The 16993-nt window shown below is 29.0% G+C and overlaps 2 protein-coding genes across 3 annotated transcripts in view; both read right to left on the reverse strand.

Annotated features, from left to right (window-relative positions):
- Nucleotides 1-1838: 1838 nt before the first annotated feature.
- Nucleotides 1839-5364, reverse strand: LOC111676886 (putative neutral sphingomyelinase). The gene is made up of 5 exons (XM_023437890.2): nt 5094-5364; nt 4692-4865; nt 4424-4607; nt 4106-4263; nt 1839-2824 (listed from the first exon to the last, which is right to left on the reverse strand). Exons 1-5 carry the CDS (start codon nt 5132-5134, stop codon nt 2056-2058), a joined length of 1326 nt encoding a protein of 441 aa, XP_023293658.2. The 5' UTR covers nt 5135-5364; the 3' UTR covers nt 1839-2055.
- A 2748-nt stretch (nt 5365-8112) lies between these two features.
- Nucleotides 8113-16993, reverse strand: part of LOC111689799 — a 97116-nt gene continuing 88235 nt past the window's right edge. For both annotated transcript variants that reach the window (XM_046953280.1, XM_046953279.1), the window contains 4 exons: nt 10463-10634; nt 10005-10403; nt 9682-9933; nt 8113-8886 (listed from right to left, as the gene is read on the reverse strand). In XM_046953280.1, the coding sequence (XP_046809236.1) occupies nt 8622-8886; nt 9682-9933; nt 10005-10403; nt 10463-10485 (939 nt within the window). In that variant the 5' untranslated portion in view covers nt 10486-10634 and the 3' untranslated portion in view covers nt 8113-8621. The remainder of the gene's footprint in view (nt 8887-9681; nt 9934-10004; nt 10404-10462; nt 10635-16993) is intronic.

The raw sequence follows: 16993 nt of genomic DNA on the forward strand, positions 1-16993 counted from the left end.
GTCTAGTCTATAGTCTAGTCTATAGTCTAGTATATAGTCTAGTCTATAGTCTAGTCTATAGTCTAGTCTATAGTCTAGTCTTTAGTCTAGTCTATAGTCTAGTCTATATTCTAGTCTATAGTCTAGTCTATGGTCTAGTTTATAGTCTAGTCTATAGTCTAGTCTATAGTCTAGTCTATAGTCTAGTGTATAGTCTAGTCTATAGTATAGTCTATAGTCTAGTCTATAGTCTAATCTATAGTTTAGTCTATAGTATAGTCTACAGTATAGTATTGTCTATAGTATAGTCTAGCCTATAGTCTATTCTATAGTCTAGTGTATAGTTTTGTGTATAGTATAGTCTATAGTTTTGTGTATAGTATAGTCTATAGTTTAGTCTATAGTTTAGTCTATATTCTAGTCTATAGTCTAGTCTATAGTCTAGTATATAGTCTAGTCTATAGTCCAGTCTATAGTCTAGTCTAGTCTATAGTCTAGCCTATAGTCTAGTCTATAGTCTAGTATATAGTCAAGTCTATAGTCTAGTATATAGTCAAGTCTATAGTCTAGTCTATAGTCTAGTATATAGTCAAGTCTATAGTCTAGTCTATAGTCTAGTAAATAGTCTAGTAAATTTATTTATATATTTATCTATGTATGTATATAATATACTTTGTATATGTACATATTTAATATAATATTGTCAAATAGTCAAATCTATAGTTTAGTCTATAGTATAGTCTAATCTATAGTCTAGTCTATAGTATAGTCTAGTCTATAGTCTAGTTCTTAGTCTATAGTCTAGTCTCTAGTCTATAATCTAATCTACAGTCTAGTCTATAGTCTAGTCTTTAGTCTAGTCTATAGGCTAGTCTATTTATAGTGTTGTATATATAGATTAAGTCTAGGCTATAGTATAGTCTAGTTCTTAGTCTATAGTCGAGCCTATACTCAAATCTTAAGTCTAGTCTATAGTCTATCTCTATAGTCTAATCGATAGTGAAGTCTTAGTCTGGACTATAGTTGGGACTTCTATAGTATGGAGAATAGTCTAGACAAAAACTAAGTCTACAGTCGTTTAGTTTATATTATGGACTCTAGTTCTGCTGCATTGTCTAGTACATGATCTAAATCCAAGTGTAATAAATAATTTGGTCATTGACTTTAATATTATCGCTTTAAGAAGGTTTTTTGACAAATGTTTGAAAAACAAATAGTTCCAGTTATTCTATTACAAAATCTTTATATTTCTTCCTTAAGCTGTTATTAATAAATCAATTTATTTTTTATTAATAAATCTTTTTATTTTCAATAAATTTTTTTTTGCAAATACAATATTTAATTTACAATTTATATTATTATTGAACAAAGTTCAATTTTCTTTTAAATGTATGTATGTATATATTTTATATATTTATCTATGTATGTATATAGTATATACGTTGTATATGTACATATTTAATATAATATTGTTGCAATATTGATAATGATTTTGTATAGATTTAAATAAATTGAATTAAAGTAATTGCGTAATAAGTTGTGTGCAAATTAATAGAGCTACTTGTTATTAAACATATACATATTGATTACACTTAGATTAATTAATAAAAAAAAGATAGTATGTATGTATTCACTTGTATGAAAACAAAATTGCACTTTATTAAAAATTTAATTTAAATTGTTTTGAAAGCAATAATTAAAATATATTCTTGTTTTAAGAATAATAATAATATTGATACATTTAAGCACTTTTAATTAAATCAAAAGGAATTAACTAGATATAAATTTAATTTACAAAAGGTTAAGGAAAAGGAATATAAAGGATTATTAATATTTGAGAAAAAAGAAATGTAGAATAATTTCACTTGGAAAATAATATAAAAATTTATTTAATGATTATCATTTGTTGAAATATTAAATGCTTTTTGAGCTTTAATTAATGATGATGTTGGGTGGTATCATTATGGAAGGTGTTGTTGGTTTTAACGATCCAGTACTACTAGTTCTACTAACTGACTTGGGTGATGTTGTTACGCTGCTCATATTAGCCGCCACAATATAATTTAACACTTGTGGTCAATCTCGTTTCAAATTCACATACTGTGAATTTTGTAATTTAATCTCCATTGAAGTTTTACCCGATAAGGTACCATTACGTTCCATTAGATTCCAAATGGAACCCATAAATATACAGAATAATATAATGGCAAATACCAAAAGTTTGAGCAATAAATATACAGTCTTATAGCCAACGGGCACAGGAAATTCAGCCATTACTACAAGGCTAGCGAAGAGTATGGCAGCAATTGTAAAGTATATAATACGATCAGTATTTATTTTCTTTAAATGTGTCTCACACAACTCAATGGCTTCCTTGATAATGGCTAAACTTTTCGGCAGTCGCGGTTCATCACTGGGACATTCACCTTCTGAATGCACTACCGAGGAGTGTCCATTAGTTAGAACTGGTGATTGTGGTGGTGTTAATTTAACATCTCGCATAGTGTCTTCATCTGCATCCTCACCATCTAGGCAGGCATTTATATGTTGTATGGAACATGTATCACTATCTTGTTTCGTTTGCAATCTTAAACGCACCTGCACACCTTCGTGATCAGAATAACTGAATTTTTTCCCTGGCACACGATCTGGCAGCGGTAATTTATATTCTAATATAGAAGTTTTGATTTTGTCTGCAGATCGTAAGAATATGTGATCGATACGAAAACCATTAGGATTACGTGCTAGAACTTTCTTAGAGGTATATGAATTCTGTTTACATTCATTGGTTGTGACTGTGTCTGAGTTGCAGGAATCTTTCATTTGAGAGGTGTAGAGTAGGACTCTGCAGGAAGGGTGAGAGAAAGTAAGAATTTAAATTTTATTTGAATATTTAAAAATGTTTTGAAAACAAATATTTTCTTTTTAAAAAGTTTCGAAAAAGAAATATTTTTTTTAAAGAAAAGTGAAAGTTTTAATTTTAAAAAATTAAATTTTTTTAAATATCGTTGATGAAAATTAGAATTTTTAATAAAATTTTAATTTTTATTAAATTTTTATTTTTTTTTTATAAATATTTTAATTTTTTATGAATATTTTGAATTTTTATAAATAATTAAAATTTTTCATAAAAATTTAGATTTTTTATAAAAATTTAGATTTTTTATAAAAATTTAGATTTTATATGAAAATATTGATTTTTTATAAAAATTTTGATTATTTATAAAATTTTAATTTTTATAAAAATTTTAATTTTTTATAAAAAATTTAATTTTTATTGACAGTCTATCTTATGTATTCTATATTCTGAACTAGAGTGGATAACATAGTGTGGATAGTATAGTATATAGTCTGGACTATATGCTGCCTAGTCAATGTATTAGAGTTGAGTCCATTATGTATTATGGTCTAGAATATAATCTGTACAATAGTCTAATCTACAGTCTGTACTTTAGTCTTTATTCTACAGCATGGACTATAGTCTGTACTATTGTCTATTCTATAGTCGGGGCTATAGTCTAGTCTATAGACTGGTCTTTATTCTATTCAACGGCTTGGACTATAGTCTAGTCTCTAGTATGGACTATAGTCTATTCTATAGTCTGGACTACAATCTAGTCTATAGTCTGTCGTTGTAATAGGTTGGCTGTAACTGGATGTTCTTCCATGGGGAAAAAACTTCCGGAGAATCAATTGTCGTGAGAACGTATATAGTCTGTAATATAGAGTAGTGTATACTCTGGTATATAGTCTAGTCTGTACTATGAGCTAGTCTGCATTCAGGACTATAGTCTGGTTTTAATTCTAGTCTATAGTCTGATCTGTCTTCTAGTCTATAGACTGGACTATATACTAGTCTGTAAACTGAACAATAGTCTATTCTACAGCCACGATTAAAGTCTTTTCTACATCCTGGACTATAGTCTAGTCTCTAGTTTGGACTATAGTCAAGTCTCTAGTCTGGACTATAGTCTAGTCTCTAGTCTGGACTATAGTCTAGATAATAATTTATAATATAGTCTAGCTAAAGTCTAGTCGATAGTCTAGACTCAAAGACCATTTATTTCGATAAAGCATTCCTTTCTCCTTATTCTCACAAAAGAACATCTTTTCTTAAACAACTTACTTGTAACAAATATCCGTTGGTTTTGTATTTAAATCCCCTGCCAAGATTTGTACAGCCGCATCCCAACGTGTAGCCTCTATAAATTGAGCAGTATCAAATGCTTGAATAACACGATGTGTCAAGTAATCATCATTTTTAATATTATATTCAGCATGTAACTACAAGTAGGGATAAAATAAACAAAAAGCAAAAAAGTATTTTTAAATGAAAATACAAAAGATAACAACCACTACAGCATATACATATGTATTAGCTTTTGTTTAAAGGAATTATTTTTAAACATTTTTAAAGCCAAAGTATAAGTAAGTATGTACCTACATGAGCATTGTATACGTGTACATAAAGATCACCAACTCGTATTCTACACATGCCCACACCCTTGCCACCAAACCAGTCGGCGTGTTGTATACGATGACAATAACCATTGACGGTCCATGAATGAAATAGACTAGTAACGATGGGATATTTTGATAAAACCAATAAGCCAGCACCAATCACACCACTTTTAGAAGAGATAAAGAAAAACAACAACAAAATAGAAATTTATATAATATAGATTGTTATTATTTAACTTTTAATGTTTTACCTATAGAAATAATGAACATAAGGCAATACAGCTTTTGTTAGCTCCTGCAAGGTGGCACTATCTTTTTCTGTCCACACCTCTTGCAGTGAAACAATATCATATTTTCCACTAGCCAACTCCTTGCCAATATGTTGCATACGCTCAGCTCTATCAGCGGAGATTAAAGGTATACCCCTGTTAAAGTAAAATAAATAAATTAATTAAATTATTTGAAACTTATACAACCATGACCTTTCCTTATTAGTTTATTAATTGCATTTACAAATAAAACACAATAAACATACTCTTCCGCATATTATACACAGGTACATAATTTCTATGTCAACAACCCCAACAGCTGTGGCTGGTGGGGGGGGGGGGGCTTTTATTTTCCTTAAAATTCAATAATAAACTTCAACTTACCAAACATTTAAGGTTAAAATACTTAATTCCAAAGAGACCATGTTTTTACTTCAAAATAATATTAATTTTTAAATTAAAAGAACTTAACACACATTCCCAAAAAACAACAACAACAACAAAAGCAAATTAATAACACAAACACGATTTTTACACTATTTTTTGTTTAATTTATTTTCAAAAAAAAATACATAAATATTTTTTATTCCTATCGATAAGTACAAACTAGTTGTTGGAGCGAACTATTGAACACAACAGAAAACCACTACGAACGAGACATAACAAAAGAAAAACAAAAAAATACAAGCCAACAAATGCAAATAAAAAGCGCAAGAGGAAAAAAACACGCAAACATTATAAAAACAAAGAAAAACGCAAACAAAACAATAACAAATACAACTTGTTTATCTTTGTCTACGTTTTCATTGTGATAACAAACAGTGTGGCCTACATATTCTATGAACAATAAACGACACAATGTAAAAAATTTAAAAAATTGAAAAATATAAAAATCAAATAATAAAATGTGATTTAGTTGTCATAATAAAGAATTTAAGTTGAATTGGATAAATTCGATAAAAATATGTTTTATAAAAAACAAGATCTTTTATCTCCTAAGATTTCCCTTAGTAAATTACTTTAACGCTTACACAAACTAATTTATAGAAACTAAAATCTCTCTAATAATATTCCGACCACATCTAGCCATATTACTTATACAAGCACACAAGCCCACATCTAGGCATTCATGCAAAAAATCAGTTTATTGTTAAAAACTATCCAAAAAAATTCGAAAAAATTTTACTTTAGTTGAAAAGAAAAAAATTCCGATCCAAAATTGTCCCAAGGCCTTATAAATGCTCTCAGATCTAAGTCCATATATTGGACTACCCTTTAAAACAAAGTTATAAGAACAGCACAGGCTTTTACAAATTTTTACCTTTTAAATTAAAACTCTCTTTCTAAATAACACTTGACATCACTTCGTTGTTTTTTTGCCTTTTATTCCCACACATTATCATTATTGTTGCCACCTTGTTAATTTAAAAAAAAAACAGCTGTTACAATTTCTTTTACGTTGACAGTGTTGATAAACGGGTTTTATATTTAGAAACGTTTGTATATAAAATGTTAAATATAAAAGAGTACGCATTCTTCTATATTCTTTTTTTATATCCATGTTATTAACTAGACTTTAGTTCTTATCTATAGTCTGAACTGTAGTCTAGTATACAGTCTGATCTAATGTCTAGCCTATAGTCAGAAGTATAGTCTGGATTTAAGTCAAGTCTAATCTGCTCTAATTTCTTCTCTAAAGCATGGACTTAAGTCTAGTATATATTATGGACTATAATCTAGTGTAAGATCGTGACTAAACGTTAGTCTATAGTCTGTTTATAAGTATTATCTTAACTCAAATTTAGTATTTAGTCTAAATATATAGTCTAGTCCACAGACTGACCTATAGTCTGGTCTGAATGTAGTCTAGTTTATAGTCTAGCCTATATTCTTTACTATAGTTTATAAATATTAGACCAAAGTCAAAAGTCGATTAGTTGCTATTAATAAAGTTCTAAATAGGATTCTATAAATCGACTTTCGAATAGGGTTCTATCAATCGACTTTCCAATAGGGTTCTATAAATCGACTTTCGAATAATCAAACAATCGACTTTTTGTCGAAAAAAGTCGAAAAGTCGAAGTCGACTATTTTGTTCCAAAAAAGTCGATAACTCGACTATCGTCTGTGAAAAATGTCGAAAAGTCGACTTTGTTAATAAAAGTCGAAAAAAGTTGAAAGTCAAGAAGTCTGAAAGTCGAAAAAAATCGATAAAGGTCGATAAGTCGAAAAAAGTCGAAAAGTCAAAGTTGAAAGTCGAAAAACTCAAAAATTTAAGAAACAAGTCAACAATAGTCGAAAAATTTAAAAAAGTAGAGAAAATGTCAAAAACTCTAAAATAGTCGGAAAAACTCGAAAAAATCAAAAAATAATTGGAAAAAAGTCAGAAAGTCGAAAAAAGTCGAATTTTCGTTTCAACTATAGAACCCTACTTTCGAATAATGAACAATTGACAATCGAAAAAAGTCGAAGTCGACTATTCTGTTCCAAAAATCTCGATAACTCGACTAGCGTCTACGAAAAAAGTCGGCTTTGTAAATAAAAGTCTAAAAGTCAAAAAAAATTGAAAAGTCGAAAAAAATCGTAAAATGTTGAAAAGTCAAAAAATCGCAAAAAGTTGAAAACTCATAAATATTAGAAAAAAGTCAAAAATAGTCTAAAATTTTAAAGAAGTGGAAAAAGTCAAAAACTTTAAAATAGTCGAAAAAAACCCGAAAACAGTCAAAAAATAGTATAAAAAAAGTCGAAAAAATCAGAAAATATTAAAAAAAAAGTCGGAAAAAGTTGGCTATTTATAAAATACTAAAAGACGATTTTTAATTAAAAGAAAAAAGTGGAAAAATCGACTTTTCATATAAAGCAAAAAGTGGACTTTTCGTTTCAACTATTGAACCCTAGTTCTAAGTGTCAACAAAATTTGATATTTCATCATATGGAAAAGTCGACTTTAAAATGTCACTCTAAATCTGGCAATCCACTGTTTATTACAACAATCTGGTAACTTAAATAAAAGTTAAAAGCTTTTCAAAAAAAGCTTTTGCTGGAAGTGTAGAATAAACATTCTCCAAAACTTAATAAAACGTTAATTCTTTTGAATTCATAAAATAAATTTACAAGTTGTTTTTTATTATTACATAATTTCTTTATTTAATGTTATTTACAATTTTACATTTAAAAATCAATCAATAACGTTATTACAACTAAGGTTAATTCTAATTAACAATTATTATTTATTTCTTTATTGGATTAAATAATAAAAAATATTAAAATTAAGTACTTATTTTTTTTAAATAATTCCCTACACGTATAAGTATAACAATATTTTCTTACAGTGTATGTTTTTTTTACAAAATTTTTCACTTGTGTAATTTGTGTGTTGACTGGGTCTATTTTTTTGTTTTTCAAATTTATTTCTTTAAAATTAGTACGTTTACATTCACATTTATACAAGAGTTATTTCTCTAACAATTTCAAATTATTTATTTGAGTGTTTACTTGACTATTGTTTTATATTCTTCCGTTTTTTTTGTTAAAAATAGTTTAAAACTATTTATGAACTTGTAGTTAATAAACGATTTTTTTTGAAAATTCTTTCGTTTACTGGTTATTATGGCATTCTCATAGATTTTAAATTAAATTTTTAATACAGCTTAACTAAATTAGTTGTTAATTTATAGTTTAAATAATAATTAAAACTTAATAGCTAAATTTTAAAAGAAAAAAAATTATATAGAAAAGAAAACATACGAACTAGCAAGTCACTTGCAGCAGGTACGTTTTAAATACAATTCTTGTTGATTTATTATTAATTAATTTTATTATTTGAAATGTCTTTTGGATATTCTCAATATTCTCGCTTAATTTTCGTTACATTTTGAGTTTCGTTGGTGTGTGTGTGTGTGTGAAATGTTTTCAATAACGATTACTTTCTCTATCCGAATATTTGCCACTCATTTTACTAACCGAATAACGATCCGAATAGGCATCATATTTATCTGCTTTATAATTGATTTCTTGCGGTGTATAACCAATATTCTTTTGCCAGTGTCTTGTCCAATAGAGATCTTCGTTGCGTACTTGCGATGGTGTTTTTGCATCTCGGCACACATACACACAATAGACCATACAACCGATTAAGGTTAAAAATCCGAATATTAAAAATATTATACCAAGAATCCTAGAAGACAAAGGGGAACAAAGAGATTAGGATTGTGACATATTTTTGTAAGTGGTCTAGATTGTAGTTTAGATTACATTACGGCCCAGACCATAGTCCAAACTATAGACTGGACCATATTCAACATTATAAAGTGAACTACAATCCAGCATATTAAGCGGACTATAGTCCAGGTTGGATATCAGAGTATAAATCAGATCCAGAATATAGACTATAGACTTCTACTAAAGAGTAGAATAAAGATTAGACTGTAGACTGGAATATTGACTTAACTAGCCCATAACCTAGACTACAGAATAGACTATGCCATGGACTATGGAATAGACTAAAAAATAGAGTAATGACTGGACTATAAATTAGACTATGGACCAGAATATAGATTGGATTATAGACTAGACCATAGACTAGACAATATAATATACTATAGAGTAGACTGCAGACTAGAATAGACTTGACTATAGACTAGACTATAAACTAGACTATAGACTAGACTATAGACTAGACTATAGACTAGACTATAGACTAGACTATAGACTAGACTATAGACTAGACTATAGACTAGACTATAGACTAGACTATAGACTAGACTATAGACTAGACTATAGACTAGACTATAGACTAGACTATAGACTAGACTATAGACTAGACTATAGACTAGACTATAGACTAGACTATAGACTAGACTATATACAGGACTAAGTATTAGTTTAAGACTAGACAATTGACTGGACTATGTTCCAGACTAAAGTCAATCCTTTTTCTCTATCGTAGAAAAATTTTCCTAACTATACTTACCACACATAGAATGGTTCATACAATTGCACCACAATCACAAAGCCCAGCGTAACTAATATGATGCCCAAGTTTAGCAACAGCATTAAACAACAAACACCTTTGACATTGGGACAGAAAGGATTGGGAGCTGACATCGTTTCAATTTTAGCCCCACGTTTTGTAGTGCTGCGAGCACTACGACCAGTTTTTGCAGTGCTGGCTACAGAATAAACACTTCTAGGGGCTCTCGAAGGAGGACGATGACTATAGCGACTAAAATGATAAATTCATATAAATTCGACTGAATACAGGAAAGTAAAATAGAATTCCATCTTTATAAATACCTTATTTCTGAGGGAGCCTTGTAAGCAGCACTCGTTACATATATATCACTGCCTGCATCACCGCCATGATCATAACTCAGGGCCGAAGGAGCCCTAGGTGGCAGGCGTGTTGGTGGTGGACCATTTAATGACCGTGGACCGCCACCATCCACCACCGATTGATTATAATGACCATTCGTTGAGCCATTCGTATGACCATTAATGCGTGTTTTCCTTGACGAATGATAGTGGCCCTGAGGTGAGGTACGTTCGTGTGCTATCGTATACTCGGACATTGTACGTTCAGAAGGAGCACGATGAGATTCTTCGCCATCGGTGGAATAGCCACGATTCGAATGAACATATGGTGGATCGGGCGTTAAGCGACCATGAGTGGCCACATAGTGACCACCTTTAATTCTAATGCAAAAACAATCGTAAAATTAATGAATTTTTAATTCGAATGATTAAGAACTTACTTTTTGACGCGCCTTTCATGCATGATTTGTGATTAAAGTAATAAGAAGATTAACGTAACAATTTAAGAGATTTCGTTTGTAGATTTTTAGTACCGCTGAGCCGTTTTAATGAAAATTATTTAAAAATTTTCATTAGTAGTTTCAATTTGCCAAAAATTTCATTTCATGGTTTCTATAAAATAGAATAGAAAGAAATAAAGAGTGAGAATATTAAAAAGTATTGTCTACTTTTAGGAGCAATTAAATTATAAATATATTTGCCTATGTTAAGAGTTATGTTAAGTAAATTATTGTTATTCTTATCAAAATGTCAACTTAATTAGAAAAGTTATTGCATACGATTTTAGTAACAAACATATTTAGCATTAATTCATTTACTATTCCAGACTCATATGTGAATTTATTAAAGTCAACTTTGAAACTTTATTTTATTTGTAATTGTCGAAAATTCATTTTTTGTTTATTTCTTAATCACAATAATTTGGTACAGGTTATTAAAAAGTTTTAATTTTTTCACCTCTCTAGTAGAATTTCAGTTTTTAATTACATTAAATGGTAATAAAAGTTTTTAATTAAATTTATTGCAAGTTTAAAGTTTCAAATTCAATAGTGCAAGTAAATGCAATTTTTAAAACTTAGTAGCTATTGCATAAACTGGGTTAAAACTCTACCATAACAGATTTTCTAGCTATGCTGATAAAAGAATTTCTTTAAATTAAATTCTATATTTTTAAATAGCTTGTTCTTTTCCTTATGTTTTATTATAAACAATTACTACCACAATAATTCTCTAACAAATACTCAAAGGTCATTCAAAACTTTATTTCCTTATTTAATGGCAGTGTCACTTTAAAATGAAGGAAAAAAGCCACATAAAACTTTATAACCATTTTTGTTTTCAAACTGGAACGAAAAACACCATCAAAAGCAAATAATCGCAAAAGAAAATTCTAGTTGTCAGAAAACAATTTCTTTACCTTGAATGCCAAAACGAAACAAGTAAAAGCCGTAAAAAATAAAATATGGCTACTCTTATTATTGAGATAAATATCAAACTGGGAAACTGAACTAGAACTGAACTAGAACTGAAGTAGAACTGAACTAAAACTGAACTAAAACTGAACTAGAACTGAACTAGAACTGAACTAGAACTGAACTAGAACTGAACTAGAACTGAACTAGAACTGAACTAGAACTGAACTAGAACTGAACTAGAACTGAACTAGAACTGAACTAGAACTGAACTAGAACTGAACTAGAACTGAACTAGAACTGAACTAGAACTGAACTAGAACTGAACTAGAACAGAACTAGAACTGAACTAGAACTGAAATAGAACTGAAATAGAACTGAACTAGAACTGAACCAGACTACCTTGATTTTCTGTTTTGTCCCTTTAATTTCTACTGGGTTCAACCGCATTACAACCATGAACATTACTGTGGCAACTTAAGCACGTACACTTCACCTCATTTATGTTGTTATTGTTGTAGAAATATTCGCAAGTTGTAGCCGGTTCATATATACATATGTATGTCTGAGTTAAGTATTGAAAATAAACTTTTACAACATTTTTTTCATTTATTTTTACCATCAACAGATAAACAACAAATAAATAATAAAGTTTTATCGTTGTTTGTTTGCGCGATAAACAAATTAAAATTTCTTTTAAAACTCTTAAGTAGGCAGATAAAAAGTTCCATTTTTAACTGTATCGTATAAAAGGAATGGCGATATACAACAAAATAAGAAAGTCGTATATGTCAAAATTAAAAAGAAATCTTCGAATCCATAACTTTTTAGTCTTTTTTTAAGCATCAAAGATAAATCCTCTATCGTTTTTCGAGAATATTCCAAGATTCGGATTGTTTAGTTTAAGCTGAAATGGTAGCATACTTTTAGGCACATATAACGATTGGGCTTAGCTAGGAAAAAAATCATCATTATTTTAAGGAATTATTTATTGTTGTAATCTTTCAATTTGTTATTTGTGGTAAATTGTGAAATTTAATATTGTCAAATTTTTTCATGACAACATAACATATGACGTTCTTATGCAAACCACATTTGCGGCAATAAATATATTATTATTGTATTTCTAATAAATATGTTTATTAAAAGATTATCATCAAATACTTGAACTCTTAGATATTGTAACTGTCTGTCTGTCTATCTATTGGTATGTTGTTGAATGGTGTGGTAAATTCTCATACTCATATTTTTTTTTTATCATCATTTTACTATCAATTATTTATGGTTATACAATTGATGATAGACTTGTAATAAAAAGAACTAATGCAAAAATAGCAGCAACTATATAGTTAGCAGCTGTAGATTTATAGAAAAAAGAATAAAGGATAAAATTACCAACAAGTTGTTACTTGTCAGTAATACAATAAATATTGCATCTTTCAATATCAACTTGTATTATTCTTTATCTATAGTTTTATCTTACTATTTTTTTATGGTTTTTACTATTGTATCATGTGTGTATGAATATCACACTAATTGGATAGTTTTCCATATCAAAGGGCAACCAACAAAAGGGAAATAAAAAAATATTGTAGGGATTTATTCAGTAACTACAATTGTCTTTATTGGGTAATATGAAACCCACTCAACCCTTCAATACTGGTTATTGTTTGCTATTTAGGTAATGTATAATATATTTACTGGAATATTCGTCCTTGCTGCTGGATATTTTTAAGGACAAAATAAAAATTAAAGATAGGCTAAAGTGTACTCAATAGTAACAAGGCTTCAATAAAGCTTAGTCCTTATTATATATCAATCTAAAGTCATGACTATATTTTAGCTTATAGTGTTGTCTGTAGTTTAGTATATAGTTATGACTATAGTGCTTAACAGACTATAATCTTGTCTTTAGTTTTAAATATAGTTCAGCCTATAGTATTGACTATAGCTTACTCTATATTCCAGTTTATACCGTACTCTATAGTCCAGTCTATGGATTAGTTTACATTCCAATCTCTTGTTTAGTCCATAGTCTATTCTATTGAATATACAATAGTTAATCTTGATTAAAGCCTAGTCAATAGTTTTAACTATAGCCAATTGTTCAATCGGTTAAATCGGTATTGACTATAATTCAATCTTTAGTATTGATTATAGTTCAATCTAAGGTATTGACAATAGCTTAGCCTATAGTCCAATCTACAGTCTTGACTATAGTTCATTCTATAGTTTCGACTATAGTTCAGTCTATAGTCTTGACTATAGTTCAGTCTATAGTCTTGACTATAGTTCAGACTATAGTCTTGACTATAGTTCAGTTAATATTCTTGACTATAGTTCAGTCAATAGTCTTGACTATAGTTCAGACAATAGTCTTGACTATAGTTCAGTCTATAGTCTTGACTATAGCTCAGTTTATAGTCTTGACTATAGTTCAGTCTCTAGTCTTAAATATAAGTTAGTTTATAGTATTTGCTATGGTTCAGTCCATTGTCTTGTCTCTAGTCTTAACTATAAGTTAGTTTATGGTATTTACTATAGTACAGTCTATTGTCTTAACTGTTGTTCAATACGTCTTTAGTATTGACTATAGTTCAGCCTATAGTATTGATTATAGTTCACTCTAAAGTATTGATAATAGTTCAGCATATAGTATTGACTATAGTTCCGTCAATAGTATCGACTGTAGTTCAATCAATAGTCTTGACTATAGATCAGTCTATAGTCTTGACTATAGTTCAGATAATAGTCTTGACTATAGTTCAGTCTATAGTCTTGATTTTAGCTCAGTCTATAGTCTTGACTATAGTTCAGTCTATAGTCTTGACTATAGTTCAGTCTATAGTCTTGACTATAGTTCAGTCAATAGTTTTGACTATAGTTCAATCAATAGTCCTGACTATAGTTCAGTCTATAGTCTTGACTATAGCTCAGTTTATAGTCTTGACTATAGTTCAGTCTATAGTCTTGATTATAACTCAGTCTATAGTCTTGACTATAGTTCAGTCTATAGTCTTGAATATAGTTCAGTAAATAGTCTTGACTATAGTTCAGTCAATAGTCTTGACTATAGTTCAGACAATAGTCTTGACTATAGCTCAGTCTCTAGTCTTAAAAATAAGTTAGTTTATAGTATTTGCTATGGTTCAGTCCATTGGCTTGTCTTTAGTCTTAACTATAAGTTAGTTTATGGTATTTACCATAGTTCAGTCTATTGTCATAGCTATTGTTCAATACGTCTTTAGTATTGACTATAGTTCAATCTTTAGTATTGATTATAGTTCAGTCTTAAGTATTGAAAATAGTTCAGTCTATAGTATTGACTATAGTTCAGTCTATAGTCTTGACTATAGTTCAGTCTATAATCTTGACTAAAGTTCAGACTGTAGTCTTGATTGTTGTTCAGTCTATAGTCTTGACTATAGTTCAGTCTACAGTCAATAGTCTCGACTATAGTTCAGTCAATAGCCTTGAATATAGTTCAGTCTATAGTCTTGACAATAGTTCAGTCTATAGTCTTGACTATAGTTCAGTCTATAGTCTTGACTTTAATTCAGTCTACAGTCTTGACTATAGTTCAGTCTATAGTCTTGACTATAGTTCAGTCTGTAGTCTTAACCAGTTGTTGTTTCAATTTACTCTATGGTCTTAATTATGGTCCAGTTTATAGTCTAGAATATAGTTCACTTTACAGTCCAGTCTTGACTGAAGTCGAGTCTATTGCCTTGACTATAGTTTTGGTTATAGCTATGTTTATATGTCTCAGTCTTGATTATAGTCTTTAGTTAGCTCATAGTCTCGTCTCTTTTTCTAAATTCGTAAATTCATACTTTTCGACATAAATAAAAAGAAACACACAAAATCACAACTATATGTGATCTTCTTAAAGGTAAAATGCATAAATTCAATTTTATTTCGATTTCTTTGAAAAATTTAATTTGTTTTTCATTTACATAGAAAAAATCTTTTTTTATATTGTATGGATTATGATCCTTCGGGAATTAACTTTATCATAGAATATATGTAAAAGCTTCAGCTATTGGGCAGCGTGATTTCAAAATGGGTATCAATGAACAGTATTGGCGCCACCACTTTGAAGTGATTTATTTTTGTATGTTTTTTGTTTTTTTTTCAACAAAATCGTTGTTATCGTTAAAATAACCATTTACGTACAATTTTACGTAATATTGTGTGTGATATTGGCAGCAGACGTTCGGTGTATTTTTGTTTTTCTTTAACTTAAGCACAATTTAATCCTATTGGGAGAGGAAATGTACAAAAGAAAATAAACTGAAAAAACTATATAAAATATTAACAAACAAAAATCTCTACTATTTATTGATCTTGATATTTGCAAGCTAAAGTATGAGTTTATAGACAGCACACACACAATCTATTTCCAACTTAAATAAAAAACATATTTGTCCAACAATAACCAGTACACAGATAGATATAGTTAGATATTGAGTTTGTTTTGAACAATTTACCTCAGGCTGTAAAAATACATACTAGAAATACACACACACTCACACATACATATGTATAAACGCTAAAAGTTTCTTCATTTAAGTTTTTCAAGCAGAATTATTTTTGGCGCATGTTTTTTACTCATATTTCAAGTTGAATATTGAACAAATAGTAAAACAAAAAACTACATTGAAGTAATATTTGTTGTTCCATCCTTTTGCACAGTGAGTTTTTTAAAACAATATTATTTCAATGCAAATACGAAGAAACAGAAAAAAGTTTCACTGCATGAAATCGAATCCTTTTTCAAGCACCACTCCATATCGGACAGGAAGTTGATTTGGCAGTTGCATATGATTCAAAAACAAAGTGTGTTTAAAATAAAATAGTAAAATTAAATTCCCCATTGAGTATTGTGTTCAATAAAGTTGAAAGAAATTTCATTCGTTTTCATTTTCTTCCTTCTTTTATCAAAATTGTTATTATCATAATCATCATCATCATCATTTTGCTATAAAAAATATTTGTTTTTATCTAAAATAAGAAAACCAATATACTATATAATAGAGAAAAATCTGTTAAAGCTAATGGGTACAGACGTCTACAGCCAAATTATGTTTATTTAAATTTTCGTTTTATTTTGTGTTATTATTCCTTCGTTTTATTTAGAAATCTATTCGTGTTTATTCATACCTTTTTTTCCTTTATAGTTAGAAAACCATAGAATTAGAATATAGGTATTTATTAAATTTGAAATTTGTTAGATTTGACTAATTTTAAGTTGTTGCGAAATTTATTGAAAATAGATTAGTTTTATTTAAATGCTATTTTATTATAAACTACATCACTATATTGGGAAGGTCACTATTAATGTGTGATTATGTTTGTAACACCCCCCAAAAAATTGATATAGATCAGACAATAGACTAGACTATAAACTCTACACTAGACTAGACTATAGACTAGACTATATAACAGACTATATAACAGACTATAGACTAGACTATAGACTAGACTATAGACTAGACTATAGACTAGACTATAGACTAGACTATAGACTAGACTATAGACTAGACTATAGACTAGACT

The sequence above is a fragment of the Lucilia cuprina genome, chromosome 5 (genome assembly GCF_022045245.1).
Source record: "Lucilia cuprina isolate Lc7/37 chromosome 5, ASM2204524v1, whole genome shotgun sequence".
NCBI lineage: Eukaryota > Metazoa > Arthropoda > Insecta > Diptera > Calliphoridae > Lucilia > Lucilia cuprina.

Coding starts and splice junctions, on each gene's coding strand:
- LOC111676886 (XM_023437890.2), bottom strand. CDS start 5,134: ATGGTCTCTTTGGAATTAAGTATTTTAACCTTAAATGTTTG. Junction 4,866..5,093: donor ATTTTAACCTTAAATGTTTG/GTAAGTTGAAGT, acceptor TTACTTTAACAG/GGGTATACCTTTAATCTCCG. Junction 2,825..4,105: donor CCAACGGATATTTGTTACAA/GTAAGTTGTTTA, acceptor CCCTTCCTGCAG/AGTCCTACTCTACACCTCTC.